Source organism: Tenrec ecaudatus, chromosome 8 (assembly GCF_050624435.1).
Source record: "Tenrec ecaudatus isolate mTenEca1 chromosome 8, mTenEca1.hap1, whole genome shotgun sequence".
Taxonomy (NCBI): domain Eukaryota; kingdom Metazoa; phylum Chordata; class Mammalia; order Afrosoricida; family Tenrecidae; genus Tenrec; species Tenrec ecaudatus.
This window is the reverse complement of record NC_134537.1, coordinates 27,084,514-27,104,397: the sequence shown is the minus strand read 5'-3', so window position 1 is coordinate 27,104,397 and position 19,884 is coordinate 27,084,514. Positions and strand designations below refer to the sequence as shown.

The 19,884-nt window shown below is 53.3% G+C and overlaps 1 protein-coding gene across 2 annotated transcripts in view; it reads right to left on the bottom strand.

Annotated features, from left to right (window-relative positions):
• Positions 1 to 4,606: 4,606 nt before the first annotated feature.
• VPS8 (VPS8 subunit of CORVET complex) overlaps positions 4,607 to 19,884 on the bottom strand; it is a 274,380-nt gene continuing 259,102 nt past the window's right edge. For both annotated transcript variants that reach the window (XM_075556161.1, XM_075556163.1), the window contains 2 exons: positions 6,805 to 6,885; positions 4,607 to 5,462 (listed from right to left, as the gene is read on the bottom strand). In XM_075556161.1, the coding sequence (XP_075412276.1) occupies positions 5,313 to 5,462; positions 6,805 to 6,885 (231 nt within the window). In that variant the 3' untranslated portion in view covers positions 4,607 to 5,312. The remainder of the gene's footprint in view (positions 5,463 to 6,804; positions 6,886 to 19,884) is intronic.

Genomic DNA, 19,884 nt, shown 5'->3' with positions numbered 1-19,884 from the left:
TCTTATTCATTCACAACAGCGCGGCACCTACCAGGTTGACACAGGTGATAATACAGCAAGGAGGACATTAAGATCCTAAGCATATGGTAGTTTTGGGCCACCATTCACGGGCATCCAAGGCACGAGATTTGAAGCAAAGACCAAGCCTGCCAGGTCTGTGCCCTTGGGCCCAGTCACCTGCATCCTCCCACGCGAGGGGGTTTCAGCCCTAAGTCTAGAGGCTCTGTTCACTTCTTGGGGTTTCCACACTGAGCCCTTCTGGTGTGGCCTTCGAAGGATGTGTGCGCCTTGCAAGAACAAAGTCTAGAGTCCCAGTTGTCTAGCACACCCACTGGGTCACCGACGATGACGACGTCGTGTCCAATTACGAAACTACCATCAGGCGCATTCTCCCCTTGGGTTCCACAGAAGTATCGTTGGGTGTTCTTCCCCATGGGAGGCTGCTCCTTTCCGTTTTCCTGCCAACAGGGATGACCTTGCCTTCTCCGAGATGCACATGTCCCCCTCCCTCCATGACGACTTGAATTTCCAGTACAGTTTCCCTATCACTCTGGTGGGAGGGTGTGTTGGGTGGGGGTTTTGTACGGCAGAGATGGGTGGTCTTCTCCCTCTCCCCACGTGCTGGAACCCTGACCGCAGCTGAGGGGAGGTCTCCTCTGTCCACGTGGTTTTTACGATGCACGCTTCGTGGGGCTGCTCTATGTTTCGTGGACGCTAGGCGGGCTCTGGCTCTGCGCCTCATCGCTTAGGGGTCTCGACTAGAATGCCCGCGCTGGAAGCCGTGGCCTGCCTTCCCCTTGGTGTTTATCTGACGGCATCCTTGCTCTTTCGAACATCCCTCTGCACAGGAGCGTGTGCTGGGTGCCTGCAGTCACGTCCGTCCACCCAGGGGGATCCAGATGTGATGAAGCCGGTGCGGGGAAGAGTAATCCATTTCATGAAACGCGTCCTACTTTTGATGAAATACTACATTTATACCCCCTTGTGTTTGCTTGCTACTTCATGAAGAGAAAACAAACCTATAACATATGAGCAAAGTGCCAAACATCTGGAAGGTGACATGCTGTCATTCGTTTCAGCTTTGTGTTGTGCCCCAAATTCCCATGAGATATTCCTGAAAGGGTTCAAAGAGCTAAGAATAATTTCAGTATAATTTTTGCAAGTTCAGCAGAAGCAGAAGGGTTTTTTCCACAGCTGAACATAATACGTTCAGAGAAGAGAGTCACCTTAATTGTTTCTAATATATCCAACAGCATGGCCAGTGTCTAATTGGTCTTTCTCTAAAGGAATGGGATCCTGCTCTTAATTGGGAGGATGGTTAAGGATAATCGTGGACCCAGTGGTACTCAGATTAAAGAATATTGCAAGTGAGGATGCCAACTAAGCAGCAATAGGGAACTATCTTACGTGTTTGTTTTTCATCAAGTGTTACATATTTTTTCATTAATACTTTAACACGCTACACTCTTGTAACATAATCTAGCTTTCTGTGCCACTTACTGCTCTTATTTGTTAATTGTATGAAATAATAAACTATTTTTAATCATTTTATTGGGGACTCGTACAGCTCTGATCACAATCCATATATCCATCCATTGCGTCAAGCACATTTGTTGCTCTCATTTTCAAAACACCCTCTTTCTACTGGAGCTCTTGGTATCAGCTCATTGTTCCCTCTTCCCTCCCTCATGAACCCTTGATAATTTATCAGTTATTCTTTTTTTCAAATCGTACACTGACCGATGTCTCCCATGACTCAAGTTTCTTTTGTCTGTCCCCCTGGGACGGGGTTATATGTAGATCATTATGATCAGTCTCTCCTTTCTTCCCCAACTTTCCCCTTCCCCTCCTGGTATCAATATTCTCATTATTGGTCCTGAGGGGTGCATCTGTCGTGGATTTCCTATGTTTCCAGCCCTTCTCTGTACCCGTGTACATGCGCTGGTCTAGCTGGATTTGTAAGGTAGAACTGGGGTCACGATAGTGGTGGGGAGAAAGCATTAAAGAACTAAAGTTGTATGTTTCATCGGTGCTATACTGCACCCCGACAGGCTCGTCTCTCGTCTCTTCCTTGTGACCCTTCTGTAAGGGGATGTCCAACTGTCTACAGATGGGCTTTGGGTCTCCAGTCTGCACTCCCCCTCATTCACAATGATATGATTTTTTGTTCTGGGTCTTTGATGTCTGACATCTGATCCCATTGACACACAGGCTGGTTTGCTTCCATGGGGGCTTTGTTGCTTCTGGGCTAGAAGGCCTTTGAGACCCCAGACTATATGTTTTAATAGCTGGGCACCATAAACTATCTTTCAGGTTATCTTTTTTTATACTGAAAACGGTCCGGTTGCTAAATGATTTGAATCGCACCAGCCGGCACTGGGTGAAGGGTGTTTTCCGGTAAAGAACGTCACAGGGTTAGCAGGGGACTTCCAGCATGTAGGAAACAAAGCCTCCCTGTGGAAATGAACTATGAAAAAGAGCAGCTTAGGAGAGCCGGGGCGATGACACACCTACCTGCTCCTGTGAACTGAAATGAGGGCGGCACAGGCCTGGCCTGCCCTTCAAGCGACCAGGGAAGGGGCCACTTACCACCACGAGGGCGAGGGAGGCACGGCCTTGGCCGCAGGACAGGCAATGAACTCACAGAGCCCCCAGGCCGTCTTTCCATGAGTTTGGCTACTCGGATAAAAGCCAGGGTCGAGTGAGGACGGATTTTCTGCTGCAAGTCTTGCTCTGTGGCGAGCTCCTGGGAGCCCAGGGCCTCCAAGCCCATGGGTCCAGGGTCTGACACAGGACAGGCGAGATACCCAGGAGGGACGGACTGGATGCCTGTTAACTGGTCACCGGCCACCCCTCCTACGTAGCAGTGCCTTTATTGCCTTTGAGGGAGCTGTCTCCCTGCTTGAGCCAGGGCTCAGGTGTTCGGTTCCGGTGCCTGTCCTCCCAATGAGCCTCCAGATTCTTCCTCTGACCCCACAGTCGGGGTGCGGGTGGGAGTGAAGCATGCGACTGAGAAAACACCTGGAGCTCAGGGCAGGTGCGGGCCGAGGCAGCCGGAGCTCCTCTCCCGGCCTTTCTGAGGCCCCCGGCCCCTCTACCCTCCCCCAGGGAGTCCCCTCTGGCTTAGGCTGGCTGATTCCTTGGGTACTTCCATTTGAGGGCATTTACCCCCAAGGGGCTTTTATTTTTAAAATCATTTTATTGGGGGCTCATGCAGCTCCTATCATAATCCATACATCCATTGTGTCAAGCACATTTGCCATCATTCTCATTCTTTCTACTTGAGCCTTTGGTATCAGCTCATGTTCCCCCTCCCCAACCCTCCCTCACAAACCCCTGGTAATTTACAAAAAATTATTTTTTCATGTTTTCACTGACCTGTCTTCCTTCACCCACTTTTCTGTTGTCAGTCCCCTGGGAGGGCGTTATATATAGATCATTGTGATCGGTTCCTTTTCTCCCCCTACCTTCCCCTTCCCCTCCTGGTATCACTACTCTCATTATTGGTCCTGAGGAGTTTGTCTGTCCTGGACTCCCTGTACCTGTGTACATCCGTGTACACCTGTACCTGTGTAGATCCTCTGGCCTAGCCAGATTTGTAAGGTAGGATTGGGGTCATGGTAGTGGGGGAGGGGGAGGAAGCATTAAAGAACTAGGGGAGAGTTGTCTCACTGGTGATATACTGCACTCTGACTGGCTCATCTCTTCCTTGTGACCCTCTGTAAGGGGATGTCCCCACTCCACACTCCCCCTCATTCACAATGATGTGCTTTATTTTGTTCTGGGTCTCTGATGTCTGGTGCCTGACTCACGGGGCTATTAAGGGGACTCAATGCACTGCAGGGGTGGAATATGCTAAGTGCCACAAGGAGGCAGGGACAGGGCCTCGGAGGGCAGGGTCTGGGGCTCAGCCCTGTCCCCATCCCACACAGAACATGACCCCACTCAGGCTGGCTGCTTCTTGACCTTCAAAGTCAATCTGGTGCATTCTGGGGGAGGCATGGCCCAATTACAGAGAGTGGTAATTGATTACCTGGATGACGAGAGAGAAGGGAACCGGGGGGTCAGAATGGCTGACCCGCAGCAGACGGCCTGGGCCTGCTAGACTCCAGAAGGAAGCCGGAGACTTGGAGTCTCGCTTAGACATGACCGCTCCTGAGGACAGTTTTAGGCGTGAGAACACTGGTCTCTCAGGTGGGGTCACTGGCTCTGAAGCATGGTGAGTTGGGGTCCCTGCTCAGTCCCTGTGTGGCATTGCCTCAGGTAATTCAGAGCGTAGGTGTCTGTCTGTGACCTGGCGCTCAAGAGATCTCACCGGCTGCAGGGTATGCCCAGGTGCTGGTGACTTAATGGCGCCCGAGACCTCCAGCCTGGTTCCGCTGCGCCCACTGTGGGCCGGTGCTGCCTCTCTGGTGTGTGCACAGTTTTCTCTGCTCAGCTTCCTTCTTGCAGCTCAACGTTCCAGAGAAAACGAAATCGAATTTCCCCATGACCCTTGTGAAGCCCACTTGGATCTTAACAGAAACGTAGGCTGAGAGAGGTTACGTGACTTGCTCAGTTGCTAAGTGCCTGAATGGGATCAACTCATAATCTGTATTCAAAGTCGGCCAATTGAATATGTTTATGTATTTCTTCCTGTGGGTTTGGTAGTGTCAGTGCGTCCCTAAGGGCCTGCTCATCCCCGAGTGGACCAGTAAACTGGGGCAGCTGCGTGAATGAAGTGGGACCTCCTGTCGTAGCTGGCTCAGTGCCCTGGGCCACGCGGGGGTGAGCGGTCCAGGGTGCCGGATGGAGGAGCCGTGGGAGCAGGCGGGGCCTCCACAGCACAGCCCGGCAGCCGACAGTGAGCTGCAGACCGGCCCTAGCAGCCCCCACGACGGACGGGATGCATGCACAGCCGGCCCAGGCCTGCAGACCGGGGACAGAGCCATTTATTGTTTGGGAGGGCAAGGCGATTCACATGGGCCTTCACGGGCAGCCCAGAGGGTGCCTGCCCCGCCCAGGGGCTCTCCCTGGTCCAGAGTGGCACGTGCTGAAGCCCCTGGGTGCTGCTGACGTGTGTGTCTGACAGACCTCCTGTGCCAGCTGGGGGAGGGTGGGGAGGGAAGTCAGCTGATAGGTTGGGGGGTGGGGTGCCAGCTGCCCCCGGTTTCGGGGGAGGCAGGAGAATGTCCCAGCGGTTGAACTCATCCCCTGGCGTTCTTTCTGCCAAGCGAGGAAAGCAAGCAGCTGGTGGACGAGAGGGCGGGCGAGGCTCCTGCCGACCCTGCTTGACCGTGAGCTCCTCAGGGCTGTCCTCAGGGACGGGCGGCTCAGTCCTCGGTGACCGGAGGCGGGATGAGGTGGAGCTGGAAGTTCTCGTTGTGGAAGATGCTGTGGAGAGCAGGGCTGCTGAGGGAGCCGCTGAAGGGCCGGTAGCCCTCGCTGCTGCGGTTCTGGGAGAGCTCGGTCAGGAGGGCCAGCTGCAAGGGAGGGACACACGTCAGCAGAGGCGGCCACCGCTGGGAGGGGCCTGCGGGGCAGAGGTGGATGGGCCCTGCGCTCGCTGCCTCAGACACACATGGGGGGGTGTGTGGGGGGTGGAGAGAAAAACAAAAGGGCTCAGTGCTCCAGTTAGCCTCAAACAAGTCATGTGACCTTGGTTAAGTGCACCCTCGCTAGGTAACTTCAGGGCTGTGACCTTCTGACAACAGAGAGCTGCCTGTCCTGCCCCCGGAGCCTCCACAGGGCTGGGTTTCCTTTGGAGAACAGCAGGCTCTTTTGATTGCGACTTTAGGCTGCAACCCTTGAGCTGTGGGTTCCCAGCTTCAGCGCCCCAGTTCCATGGGCCCATTGGGTTCGCGGACCTGAATCCCAACCACTGGCTCCGACTGTGGTCCCAAGCTGTCAAACCCAGAGCACCAGCCTGGGAGGAGCCGGGCTGTGTCTAAGGACGCCAGGGCAGGAAAGGCAGTGTTTAAGGGGAGAAGTGCACCCCGAGAGAGAGAGTGGCTCTTAGCAGCAAGCCAGCAAGCCCGCTTGGCTGAGTAACATGGTCACAGGAGGTGCCGGCAACCGGGCCGGATGCAACCAGGAGCCTGCTCTGCAGGAGGGGGCGGGCCAGGTCATTCCCGAGGCACAGTCTCTAGGCATGGAAGACAGGTGTGGGCCATCAGGGTAATGTCCAATCGGGAGTGCCTGTAGGATAGGATAGGATAGGATAGGTGTAGACTGCAAGTGACCCCCAATTCCTTCTCCTCTCCAGGTACAGTTTAGCAGTGGTGTTAGGCCACAGTTTTGGGGATAAAGACCACGCTTCCCAGCCTCCACTGCTGCTGGACGTGGTCCTGTTCAGGACGTCTTGCTGGCTAGGATGCAGAAGCGACCTGTCACAGCTGGCAGGACTACAAGATAAAATAGAGCTGGGGGTGCACAGAAGGGCCTTGGATGGCAGACAGTTACACGCCTACCTGTTCAAGCCTCTCTTACTCTGCATTTATCTTTCATGGCTCAAATGAATTCTACCTCTGCGGATGTCCAGCTGGGTCTGGGCGTGGGGCAGGACTGGCTGGCATCAGGATGAGCAGAGGCCTCCAGGTGAGGACAAGTTTGGGGCTTGCCCTCTTAGGGAGAGCACACACCTGGGCAGAGACCCCCCACTTCCCTGCACCCTGGGCTAGGCTGATGATCCAGAGGGTCATGTGGGGGCTGGCGGGCAGGTACCCCCCTCGCCGGGGAGGAGGCTAGGATGAGGGCTTGGGGCATACATTCCAAAACAATGCATCACACGTAGGGAGAGAAGGGGGTGACCCACACAGACATTACCCTGGAGCCTCCTCGGTAGAGGCGGCAAAGCTGATCAAACGCTTGGATTTGCTGTGGATCCAGAGCTGGTTCCGAGGGTGCCTGAGAAGTCAAGAGAAATCAGAAGGTCACTAAGACCACGTGCTGGGTCCACAGCAGCTGCCCTGCCTCCTGGGGGGCTTCTGCTTCTAGTATCCTCTTACAGACTCTGCATGAGAACGTCCCTCTCCAGCACGCCTGGTTCTCAGTGTGGTCCCTAAAACCCCGCAGGGGCCCTTAGAGCTTCTTGGCCCACCTTCCCCCCACTTGGCCCTTACAAGGCCGCGCCATTCGCCAGCATTTCCATTTCCCACTTCCTGGCCTGTGAGGGCCCTTCCTTTGTTGAGGGATGCCTTCCGGAGGGCAGACCGCTTCCTCCCTGACGTGCCCTCCGGCAGCGCTCCAGGAGCTCTTTATGGGAGCACACAGCCTCCTGTTTCTGGGCCAGTGCGCGGGAGTGGGGGTGGGGGATGTGTCAGAGAGCAGCCCAGGGCTCCATCACCGCACCAACCTGAGCTCTGGGGTCCCAGGCTGAGCCAGGGTAAGTCTGAATTCTGGTTCTGACACTACTCAGAGCTCAAGGTGACCACAGGTAATCCTGCCTCACGTGTGCCCGAGAGACAGGGGATGCTGGCCATGCTGACTGCTGAACACCAGCCTGGCTGAGGCACCTAGTTCAAGTGCCGTGACCGGCCGGGCACCAGGCCTCAGCAGATGCCGGCTTTTATCGCCAGAGCCTACCGCTATTGCTCTTAGTTCGTAGTGCAGGCAGGTGGGCATCTTGTGGTGGCCAGGTGCCATGCAGTCTGTTCTGACGCACCAGCGTCCCTATGCTCGAGCCCACGGCTATCACCACTCAATCAGTCCTCCCTCTCGCGGGCTGCCTGTGGTTCCTCCTGACACTGTGTCCAGCGGGGGGAAGGTTCATCTCCGGTCTGCTCCTCTGACCCAGAGCGCTGCTTTGAGTTGGAATCTAAAGGACTGCGTGGCGGTGGGTCTGGTGGTTTGTTCATGAGCAGAACCATTGTATTGGCTTGTCCCAACTAGTCACGGGGAACGTGACTCCTGTTGACCCCCATCCCCCCTCTTCCAGAAGGCAGAGGCTGGGCTCCCCCACCCCCCGCCCTCCACAGGGGGCTGCCAGCAGGAGGGGCGTGTCAGGGAGGAAATGGTCTGTCATCCGGAACGCACCCCTCAACAAAGAAAGGCCCCCCCTGGCCAGGAAGTGTGGCCGCGATGCTGGACGCGGTGCCACCGAATGTCAGACGGCAGCAGGGTCACCCAAGGTGAGCAGGTTTCAGTGGAGCTTCCAGACTAAGCGCTGACTTCGGAGGAAGTAGGAAAGCCTTATGTGCGGGCATCGATAAACCCGGCCCACTGCCATAGACCACAGGACAGGACAGCACGGCCCCGGGTTTCAGAGCCTGGAACTGCTTTCGGGAGTAGAATGCGATTTCTCCTGCAGACTGGCTGGTGGTTTCGAACTGCAGACCTTGAAGTCTGTAGCCCAAGAAGTGACCACCATGTCACCAGGGCTCCTGTGCATGTACACAACTAGCAAAAAGATGCCGTTGGCTCCAGGTCACTGACTGTCGCAGGCTGTCCTGGCAAGTGAACAAGAAAAGTTCACTGAACCCACGGCCAACGTGTCTGGGGCGAGGTGTCAGGTGGACAGGGTGAGGGCAGTGGGATGGGGGGAGCTGCCAAGGGCGGTGTGAAGGCAGACTGCTTACTGACAGCCCTCACAGGAAAAGCCCCCAGACAGAGGTGCACCCGAGCACCTGAGTTCCGGGTGTAATGGAGTTCAGGTACCAGGGCACAGAGGAGAGACAGGCCCGCACCGGGGTCCCTCTGTGCCGAGCTCCAGTGCCGTCTGCCTCGAGCGTCGTTCCTCCCCGGCCCTCCGGGAGCCCCGGGTGCTGGCACATGCTGTGCCGTGTGTTGTACAGGAAGCGCTTGCTTTCCTGGTGACGGAGTGCTTACCTGTGGGGCTCCTGAACTTAAGGTCAGCAGCCTGAGACCACCAGCCACTCACGGGAGAGAGATGGAGCTTTCCACTCCCATAAAGAGTTACAGTCTTGTCAACCCCAGGGGCAGAGCGAAGCTGTCCTGTAGGGTCCCAGAGAATGGGAACCAGCACACCGAACAAGCCAGGCTGGCCTAGTGAGAAACTCACAGTGCCACGCCCTCCACAGGCGGGGAGAGGATCTGTCTAGAACTGCAGAAAGCAGCCTTCAGGGAGACAGGCTGGGCCAGGATGAGGAGACAGGCCCTCTGGGGCCCCTGCAATCCTCCTGCTCCCCCCCTCTCTGGGCTTGCCTAGAGCATGGGGGAATCATTCTCCCATCTGAGAACGTTTACATCTGCCCTGGCGCATTTTCAAAAACGTGTTTCCTCAATAGTATCTGTAGGAAAGAAGGATCATATTCCCAGAGTCACCCAACGCGAACAGTTCTTTCTGGAACAGAAAAGAACTAAAGGGAAAAAAACTCAAGGCTCAAGTTACCACAATGAAAGATTCCCTGGGCCAAACCGCATCAAAAGGAGAGAGAATACACACAGGCACTGTGCCCAAATGTCTCGTTAACATGCCACCCTGAGCAGGCACCAACGGTGCGGACAGAAGGCGGCCATGCTGCTGCACGCACCAGCCAGCAACAAGGCTCCGGGGGTCAGCGGGCTAGCAAGGGACCCACTTCAACAAGCTGATGAAGCACTAGCAGCGGTTCTCAACCTGTGGGTCGTGACCCCTTGGGGGGGGGCTGAACGACCCTTTCACAGGGGTCACCCGATTCATAACAGCAGCAAAATGACAGTGGCGAAGTAGCAACGGAAATGATGTTATGGTTGTGGGGGGGGGCATTCACCACCAATGAGGACCTATATGAAAGGGCCGCGGCATCAGGAAGGTGGAGAACCGCTGCTCTAGAAGTACTCGCTTGTCTATGTGAAGAAATTAGGGAGAAGATTCCTTGGCTAAGTGACCGGGAGAGATCCATATCTGTACCCACTGCAAAAGAACAGACGGTGACCCAACAGAATGCTCGAATCATAGGACAGTGTCACTGGTCTCACATGCACGTGCAATTTTACTGGAGAACATGCTCAATGGTGGCAGCCGTGTCTTGACAGGGAGCTGCCAGAGGCGCAGGAGATGTCGAACCAGGACTACCACCGCTGAGGTCAGGGGGAGCTTGGCTGAAAGCAGAGAACTCCGCAAAGATGTTGACTTGTGTTTTACTGACGATGCCAAGGCATCGACTGTCAGGACGCTCGAGCGTCGCTGCACCTGTGCAAGTTGCGCGTTGTTCACGAGGCGGCTGTGGGACCGGAGCGAAGCCGTACCGAGAGGTCTGCCATCGGAAAGGTGTACCTCAGGGTACACTGTGCCTCCGCCATGACAGTGCGCGTCTTCATCCTTCCAGGGTCGCAAGGCGTGTCCCACACGAGTTCCACTGGGAAGTCTGATCTCATCTACCCTACAGCCCTGCCCGTGCCTCTTCAGACTTGTGTTCCCAAAGTGCAAAGGGCTTTTTAAAGGAACACGATTTGTATCCCTTGAGTATGCCGAGGCAGATCCTTTGACACGTGGTACGTGGAGGGGCACAGAGCTTTCCGGGGCAGGCGGAGAGCGGGGAGCCACCACCTTCACGAGGGCACAGACCCAGGTGGAGGCCGTGTGGAAAAGCAAGAGCTTCACTTTTTAAATAACTCTGTTCAGTGAAAGGGTCTAGGATCTTGTAGGAAGACTTTGTGACTTACCCTTGTAAAAGCCATTGTCCTAGGCAACCAGAGGGTCTCTCAGGAGCATGGGCTGGGGCTTCCCTAGGCTAGAAGCTACCTTCCTGTAGGCCAGAGGTGCCCCATTCTTGGCCAACGTCCTATCGGTCTTGGTGATAAAATGAAGAAAGCAGTTTGAGGCGAGACAAGAGAGTCGTATTTATTTGTTGGAGTACCTTGGGCCTAGTAGGTGCTCACCTGCCTGAAAATCTTTCCTGGCACGAGGGACTATTTTTAAGACGTAGACCTCCAGAGAAGGACTCGTAAATCACCAAGGTGGGGTTCTGTGGGGCACGGCGGAGGAAGGAATGGGCCCTTGAAGGCAGCTTGTTCACAGAAGACACTGGCTTGCCGCCTGCCCATTCAGACCTCTGGGGGGTCCGGGATCTCGCCCTCCCACCTCCACGTTTCAGGCACTGGGTTCGGTTCTAGAGCTCAACCAACATTTTCTGAGGGCCTCTGGGTGCTAGGTGTCATGTGGACCCCGGAGCCCAAAGCCACCTTCCCCAGGCTGAGAGCACGGTGCATCTGTTTGGGCTGCCCTGGTCTGGAGCATGCATGATCCACACCCACCATCAACATGTCCTGGGAATTCCATTTGGGGCTGTAATTTGACTCCTCCACTTAATGAGACGTGGGCCTCAGTTCCTGCTCTCCTTCCAGAATACCTCCTCGGTGCTCTCGCTACTTCTGCCTGCAACCAGACTCTCTTCTGCGCGTCCACACGGCCTCCACGTAATCGCAATCACGCGGGCGCGCTTGGTGGTCATATCTGTCGTCTGCTGCTTGCTCCCATTAGACTGCGGCTCCTCGAGCATCAGCACAGGATCCGGCTCGTCCTCTGGGCCCCAGCGCCCGGCCCTGCAGCAAAGGGTCAGCCAGCGTGGGCTGAGCAAGCCCACACCCTGGTTGGTTCTGGCTCCATCTGCGGGTGACTCTCCTGGGCCTGCTGTGAAACCCCTGGCATTTGTCTTTGTATTTCCAGGAAGCGGGGCTTTGTACTGTCTTGTTGTGATTTCTGGCATGTTTGTCTCAGTGAAGATAATTATTTCTTTTTACTGAAGCGATTTATGGGAAGAGGATTATTTTCCAAGTGGCAGGAAATGGGGTAAGTAGCCAAACGTACCCAACGACGAGGCTGCTGTCGGAGGCGACTATGACTCTGGGTGACCCTGTGGGTGCAGAGCAGAGCTGCCCCACTGCGCTTCCAGGGCTGGGGCCTTCGGGAAGCAGAATGCCCGGCCTGTTTTCAGGGGGGGTTTTCAAACCACCACCCTTTAGACTAGTAGATGAACATTGAGCCACTGGTGCCATGCAGGGCAGGGCAAGGCTTCCTAGTGGAGGGAGCCTGCTGGGCAGGGGTCAGGTTGTCTCCCCGGGTGGGCTGATTCTGGGGCTCACTCACTCAGTATGGGCGCTGGCACCTGCCTGAGGGTCAGCGCAGGCATTCCAGCAGAAGGGACAATGGGCGGAAAACCAGGAAACCTGAGTTCTAACCCTGCCACCTGATCAGGCCGCACTGCTCCTCTGGGCCTACGTTCCAATCAGTCACTCTTGACTATCCACGAGGAAATGTGCATTCGGGGCAGGAAGTATGAAGAGCAAGGCGGTGACGATGGCTGCTGAAGGCCGCCACGCATGCCAACCATCACCCGCAACCAGGGCAGCCAGCCAGAGGCACTGACCCAAGGACGCAAACTAGCCCTGAAGGGGAAGGGAGACTCAGCCAGAGACGCCCATGGAGAAACGGGGCTGCTGAATCAGTGTCACGGGCAAGATGATGGGAGCAGCAAAACTTAACCACGATCTCAGCCTGGCAAGCCTGTAAATACAGAGCCCTCCTCCCGCAGCCCCAACGGAGCACCTTCTACCTGCAGGAGGAGGGACGGCGGGCGGAGCACTTTCCTTCCTTCCTTCCTGGATGAAACTGTAGCTGAACGGCAGGGGAGGAGCCACTGACAGACTGGGAAATGGCCTTGTAGCACAGGGCATGAGAGTAAATCTGGAGGAAAACGCGGTCCTGATGATCCACAAGAGCCCCAGGGAGAGGGCCCCCACACTGCAAAGCGGGTCTTTTAACCAGCACACCAAGCTCCACTCCAAGCTGCCCGATCCACTGCCACCTGCCAGGCCAGGTGGTAACAGGGCCAGCAATCAGCCCAGGGACTCTGGATCATGTATGAAGACATGACCAGAGTCAGTTCTGCTCATACATTTCTCAGTTATTCTCTGTAGTCGGCGATATCCTAAAGTGAAGTCTTAACGCTGCCTTCCTGGCCATCTCCCCACACTGGCAGTGGCAGGGCAGGCCTCGTCTCTGAGACACGGGCCACGATGCATGAGGCCTGGCCCTTCTGTATTCTTGAAGCCTTCTGGATGTGTGGCGAGGGGGGTGTCTGGATGGAGTGGTCTGTGTGGAACGAGACCCACAGTTCCGTTTCTCCATGCCTGCCTTTAGCCTTCCTTTCAAATGTCCCCTCTCTGTGCAGGCCTTGGTCAGACTTTGGCTCTTATCCTGCGGGTCTCATCCTGTGCGGGTTGAACGGCCTGTTCACAGGGGTCGCCCGATTCATAACAGTAGCAAAATTACAGTTATGAAGGAGCAAAAATACATTTTATGGTTGGGGGGGTCCCCACCACATGAGGGAGGTTGAGAACCACTGCTCTTATCTACGCTGCTTCCCAGGTGCCCTGGGAGCACCGTGGGGGTGCTAATTAAGGGGACCAGACATCCCGATTTTTAACAATTTTTCCCCGCATCCAGCGGCGTTTTTAAAAAGTCCCAAGTTTTGGAACGAATGCACGACAAGCTAGGGTATACGGCTTTCAGCTGCCATGTGGCTATTTCACCAGGATATGAGTTTTATCAATGGTGTCCTGCTTTACCAATGTTCAAATCTGGTCACCTTATACCAAGACTGGCGGGTCAAGCCCAGGAGGGAGAGAAGTGGAGACTGTCTGCCCCCACAAAGATCTACAGTCCCGGCCAGCCTCAGGGGGCAGCTATGCTCGGTCCTATAGAGGTTCGCCGAGTTGGTAGCAGTTCAGTGTCAGTGGGGGTGAGAGAGTGGCTTTAAAAGAGAGGGTCTTGGGACGGGACACTTCTAGCTCACACCAACCCTTGGCTTCGGTGGTAACGTAAAGCTGCCCCGCCTTCCTCTCTGCACAAGGGGGGCCGCCCCTGACCTGGCACACACCGAGCCCTGCCACCTCACAGCACCACAGACCGGGGGTGCAAGGAGCACAGTGGCAGGCAGGGTGCTGGGGCAATGGGGGTGGGATCCGGCCAACTGCTTCTCAGAGAACGCCATTTGGAGTGGTTACCCGGGCCTAGAGTGATGTGCTCCAGCAGAAGGGAGGGCTCTGGGTGGGAGGTGGAGCCATACAAAGCTGCCTCTTCTCCACCCCAGCCAGGAAGAAAAAACACAGGAGGAAGAAAAAACACAGGAGGGCCCGTGTGCTTGCAGGCTCCCGGGTGTAGACAGGGGGACTGGCAGCAGCGGCTAGCTGACATGTACAGAGCACGCGGTACCAGCGGTGAAGCCCTGCGGGCCTTCTACCTGAAGGGGGCCAGTCCCCCCACCCCACTCAGAGAGTAAGAGCTGTGATTTCTGAAAGGTGCCAGCCTCCAGAACCCACGGGAGCAGCTCCACGCTGTACACGGGGTCAGTGACTGATAAAAACAGCGGTCACTCTGTGCCGACCTGTTAGGGGCATCCCACACACGCCCCCTCGTTTAATCATCAGGACAGGTGTGAGGGCGGGTCTTACGTTTGAAGGCCCTGAATTACCTGGTATGCCTGGCCACTCGGGGGCTGGTGGCCCCCAGAGCTGACTTTGGCCCGTCCAGGACCAATAGCTTTCTTTCACTCGGTACTGGTCAGAAGAAGCCTGACAGAGAGGCGCTTTCAAGGGACAAACACCAAAGATCGCACCAGAGAAACTGGGGCTCACCGCTCGGCTCCTGTGTGTCCCACTGTGAACAGATGGCCGCCTGCCTCCTCCCGGGCCCTTCACCATTCTGCTGTCAAACTTCCCAGCAAGGAACAGCCCAGGAGAGGGAGACCAGTTGACAAAGATGAGCTCCCCCCAGCGTCCTGTCTGCAAGTGCATTTTGGGGGTCTGGGCTGAGGGCTGCTGGGGAGGGCCCACTGTGCCAAGAGGGGCGGAGGTCCGGCAGGGAGAGCCGCAAACAGTGTGCACACCCGCAGCCTCCGTGCTCTCTGCCATCACAGGAGGAACCCCGGGCTGGGTTGTGATGCTCCTCGAGCTCCCACATGTCCCTGGTGGCAGTGGGCAAGCAGGTGTCCCATGCAGCGAGTCAGTCTGTCTGATACGAGCTACTGCCCAGAGGCGCAGAACTTCTGTACTCACATGCAGAAGGAAGCCTCGTTCGTAGGAGGGAAGGAAGCTCCCATGAATCGGTCTGACGCGGAAGCCCGCGCACCTACTGGGCACTAAGCGTGGGAGGGGTAAGGGTGTGCCATGAACAACCTGCGCTGCCAGCCTGCTGGGAGGCTGCCCCTGCGTCTGTCTGAGGGCTCTCCCAGGACCTCGCGGGAGGCCATCGCTAAGTTAAACCTGGAAACTCGCTCCACCGAGCTGATTCTGAGGCACAGCGGTCCTCCATACAGTGTGGGAGACAGGAACGCGTTCTCCCTCCGAGCGGCTGGCGGGTTTGAACCTTGCAGCTAAGCAGTCCAGTGCTTACCTGATAATGTTGATTAGTACTTCAGAGAAGAAAACAAATATATTTTTTTCTAATTTGGTTAATCTATTTTCTCCCTCACAATAAAATATGTGTCCAAATTGGTTAGAAGTCTCCAGTGTCAGTATTTTGCTCCTGGCCAGGCTTGGCTATTCCTTGTCTGACTGCTCTGAATGGAGCAAGTCTATGCTGACAAGAGCTGATGAGCTCATGATGCCTGGATGGAATGGTTTTTTTAAACTACAATACACACACACATATAAACAACAACTAAATATGTAGGCAAACAAGCAGATAGATAAGACAACTGCACAATGTGGTTGAAGTTTTAGAGAACTAATGTAGTTCTTTGGTCACAGTTATGGCAGGTACTGTTTTCACAAGGATCAGGTTTATTGGAAAGGGCTGGCCACCTTCGACTAAACTGCTTCGCAGGAATGAAGAGCTCAAACTCCCCAACAGATTAAAAAAACAATGAGCTGATCAATGCAGTGTGGTATTGGCAAAAAAAAAAAATCAATGACAGAGAATAGAGAACCCACAAAATAGGTCCATATAAATCTAGTCAATTGAATTTGACAAGGTCAAAAAGGCAATTCAGTGGCGGAAGGACAGTCTTTTCAACAAATGGAGCTGGGACATTTGCATGCAAAATGACAATCTATACAGAGACCCTGGCTCTTTCACAAATGCTCACACAGAGCATAGACCTACATGCTCAATGCAAACAATACAGCATCTGGAAGACACCACAGGAGAAAGCTAGGTGACTGTGAACTTGGCTATGATGTTCAGATAATAAGAAACCAAGCCCTGGGTAGGGAGAAAGTACTAGCAAATAGAGATTTTGTAAAGGACATGCTTACAAGATACACAGCAAGTTCCTCAATATTGACCACAACCCAACACTCTAATGATTTAAAAGGCCAACAATCTGAACTGAGCCCTCACTACAGGTACACAGACGGAAAGCAGCTCAACTTCACGTCGAAGAACCTCATTAGAGGATTGTGAATGAACCCAGCAGTGCTGCCTGCTTACGAGAGATGTCAGGATATAAGAGACCACCATCAGTAGAAATGTTTTAGTTTGATGAGTGACAACCAGGCTGGGACGCTAGCCTCTTCCCTTCAGCCAAGTGTGGATCCTTGCTTAGGGTATACCACGGGCACGGGGTCACTCTCGGACTGCTTTTTCTCTGGGCTGGGGTAAGGGATCCGAGAAGGAAGATGGGAAGAAATATTTCATTTTATGGGAAGCATAAAGGAAGCTTGTACGTTGGGTGGCATTTTATATTTCTAGTTAAAAGCCATCTTCCATGTATTACCATTGGCCAAGGGTTTGCCTTATTAAAAATACACAAAGACAGGGGAAACATCCATTTCATTCATGTAATTAAGGCTTGTCACCCTTTGGTTATCTGATTGCTGCCTACTTAAGGAGAAACTCAAACCATTATCTGACAGATGCTGCTGGGGAGTAGCAATAACAGGGCCCTCCCTCCTCCGAGGAGCAGGACCATAATGATTTCTCTGTCAGCGCTGTGATGGCAGACATTTTCAGTCCTCGTGGTCCTGTCCCCTATAGACAGGCCTGAGAATGAGAGGGACTCTGAAATCAGTGACACTCAGTGCGTGTCCACAACGTGATGATCAATCACAGGAAAGCAAGTACGAATGCATTGTTAATGTACACTAGTTGTTCGAGAGAGTTCACGTGTGGTTGCAGCAGTGTATCAAGAGGACCCTTCCAGAAAGTCCAGCTGGATTTAGAAGAGGATGTTATCATGGCTGGTGTCAGATGGACCTTGGCTTAGAGTCAAAAATGCAAGAAAGATGTTGACCTGTACTTAAGTGACTATGCAAAGACATTCAGCTGTGGATCATACAAAAGGATGGCTTGATGGGAATTCCAGAACCCGTCAGTGTGCTCATGTGGAATCTAAACCCAGACCAAGGGACGGTCATTCAAACAGACCTGGGGAGACTGCAGGATTTGAAATCAGCAAGGGTGTGTGTCAGGGTGGTAGAATTTCACCAGAGTAGAATCTCACTATTCAAACGGTATACCGAGAAAATCTGTATACAGCCTACGAGAATCTGTACCCTGAGCAATCTGTAGCCTATGAGAATCCATACCCTGAGCAATCTGTACACTGCCTATGAGAATCCGTACCCTGAGCAATCTGTAGCCTATGCGAATCTGTACCCTGAGCAATCTGTAGCCTATGAGAATCTGTACCCTGAGCAATCTGTATACTGCCAATGAGAATCCGTACCTTGAGCAATCTGTATACAGCCATGAGAATCCGTACCCTGAGCAATCTGTATATTGCCTATGAGAAGTCGGACTATATGAAGAAGGCGGCATTAAGACTTGAGGAAGAGTCATAGCCTGGGATATGCAGATGACACAATCTTGTTTGCAGAAAATAGAGGCCTTGACACAATTACTGATGAAGATCAAAGATGACAACCTTCAGCAGCATCAACACAGAGAAACTAAAAAATCCATCACAACTGAACAAAATAAACCACATCACGATCGACGGAGGAAAGATTGACGTTGTCAAGGACTACCTTTTACTGGCATCACATCCAGGGCCCATGGAAGCAGCTGACAAGAAATCAAACAAGGCGCCACTGGGCAAACTGCTGCAAAAGACTTCTCCCGAGTGTTCAAAAGCAAAGGTGTGCCTGATCCAACCACAGCATTTTCAATGGCCTTGTACGCATGGCCTTTTAAGCTGGGCCGTGCACTGGGAAGACTAAGAGGATGGACAGTGCTGGCCGAGAACCCTGTATGAACTGTGGACGGCCAGAAGAACAGATAGGTCCATCTTGGAGGAAGTACAGCCAGAATCCTCCTTGGAAGCAAGCATGCTGAGGCTTTGCCTCACAGACACTGGCCATGTTATCTGGAGGGACCAGTCCCTGGATGTGGACATTGCTCTTCGTAAAGCAGAAGGTCTGTGGACAAAAGGAAGACCCTCAGTCGGACGGAGTGACCCAGCACGGCAATGCCTGTGGACTCGGTGCAGGAGCCGGGTTGCGCTCTCTTGCCCCCAGGGTCAGGATGAGTTGGAATCAGCTTGATGGCATCTGCCAACAAGCTATTTGGGACAGAATTTTGCTGCGTGAAAGAGGATACACGTTTGGATCATTTGTCTTTCTAAGACTTGGTTGCTGGGAGTTAGAAGGCAGCAACTACAGAGAGAAGATGTTGACGAGGTGAAAACGTAGTCCCTCAAAGTAAAACACAACCAAGAAATGAAAAACTTTCATATCATGCCATAACATTGGACAAAATATATGTAGCAGATGTTTTCAAATTCTGGATAAAGAACAAGACTGAAATTCTTGACAGGCAGGAGCCACCAAACATGAATCCCAGGACTGCCCTAGAGTCTTCCCCAAGGCCCTTGCTAGACTGTGGCTCAGGGAGGGCAAGTCCAATGGTCGTGTTGAGCTGAGGAGCTAGACACAGATGTTTGGAATTGGCAGTGGTTAGACTGTGCAGGGCGGGCTCCTCAAGAGGAGGAACCTGGGATGAGAAGGGCCTCTAGAAATCCATAGAGCAGGTTCCCCCCCAGCTTTTTGGCCTACAATTCAGCTGTGCACATGTGGGGCAAAAGTCCACAGACAAAGCAAAGAGCAGCTACTAGGGGACTGTGAACTAAATGGAGACGGTAAAGTGTGGGGAATCACGGGAATATTCATCTGGCAGAGTGGAAATTCCTTGATGAACCTCTAGCCATCCAATAAGACCGCCCAAAATGTCGTGTGTTAGGCCTGCCCAAAACAAGCCTTAAAAATAGGTAGCCAATTTAAGGGCTAATTGCTAGCCTTCCAGAACCAACTGCAAAAGTCTCTAAAGGAAGATGACAGAAATCTAAATTCTTAACAAAATAGCATCCATAATGTCTAGCATATAGTCAGAACTTCTGGGGTCGGTGGATGCAGAAAATAAGATGCATAACCAGAAAAAAAGGTTAAGAGAAACAAACTGAGAGATAACAGATATTGGAGTTAACCCACACACCTATGTTATAGATATGCTGAAGGATTTAAAGGAAAGGATGAACCTACCAAATGAGCAGATGGGCGAACGCTAGGACAGAAATGTTAACTGTCAGACAGAATTGAATGATGGATGGGCAGTCGGTAAACCTAGAGCACTTAACGGTTTCACTATTTTATATATAGCAAAATATATATGCAAATTAGACTGTGGTAGGGCAAATGTGCATTTTGTAATCCTAAGAGTTCTATTAAAAAAGACAAAGATACAGAGTTCAGTGGGCAGTGGGAAAATAAAATAGATGAAAAAACTGATAAGCCCAAAAAGAAGATATGAAAGGGACAAATATAGAAACACAGATCAAAGTGGCCAGCCGTCAGACCTACATCTAATTACCATATTAATTTAAATGAACTAAACAACCCAGAGGCAAAGACTGGAAAGCTGGATTAAGAGAACAAGACCCAATTATAGACTGTTTTAAAGGATGTACTTTAAAAAAAGGTGAAAATAGGCTGAAAACTAAGAGGCGGAAAAATACATAACGATAACTC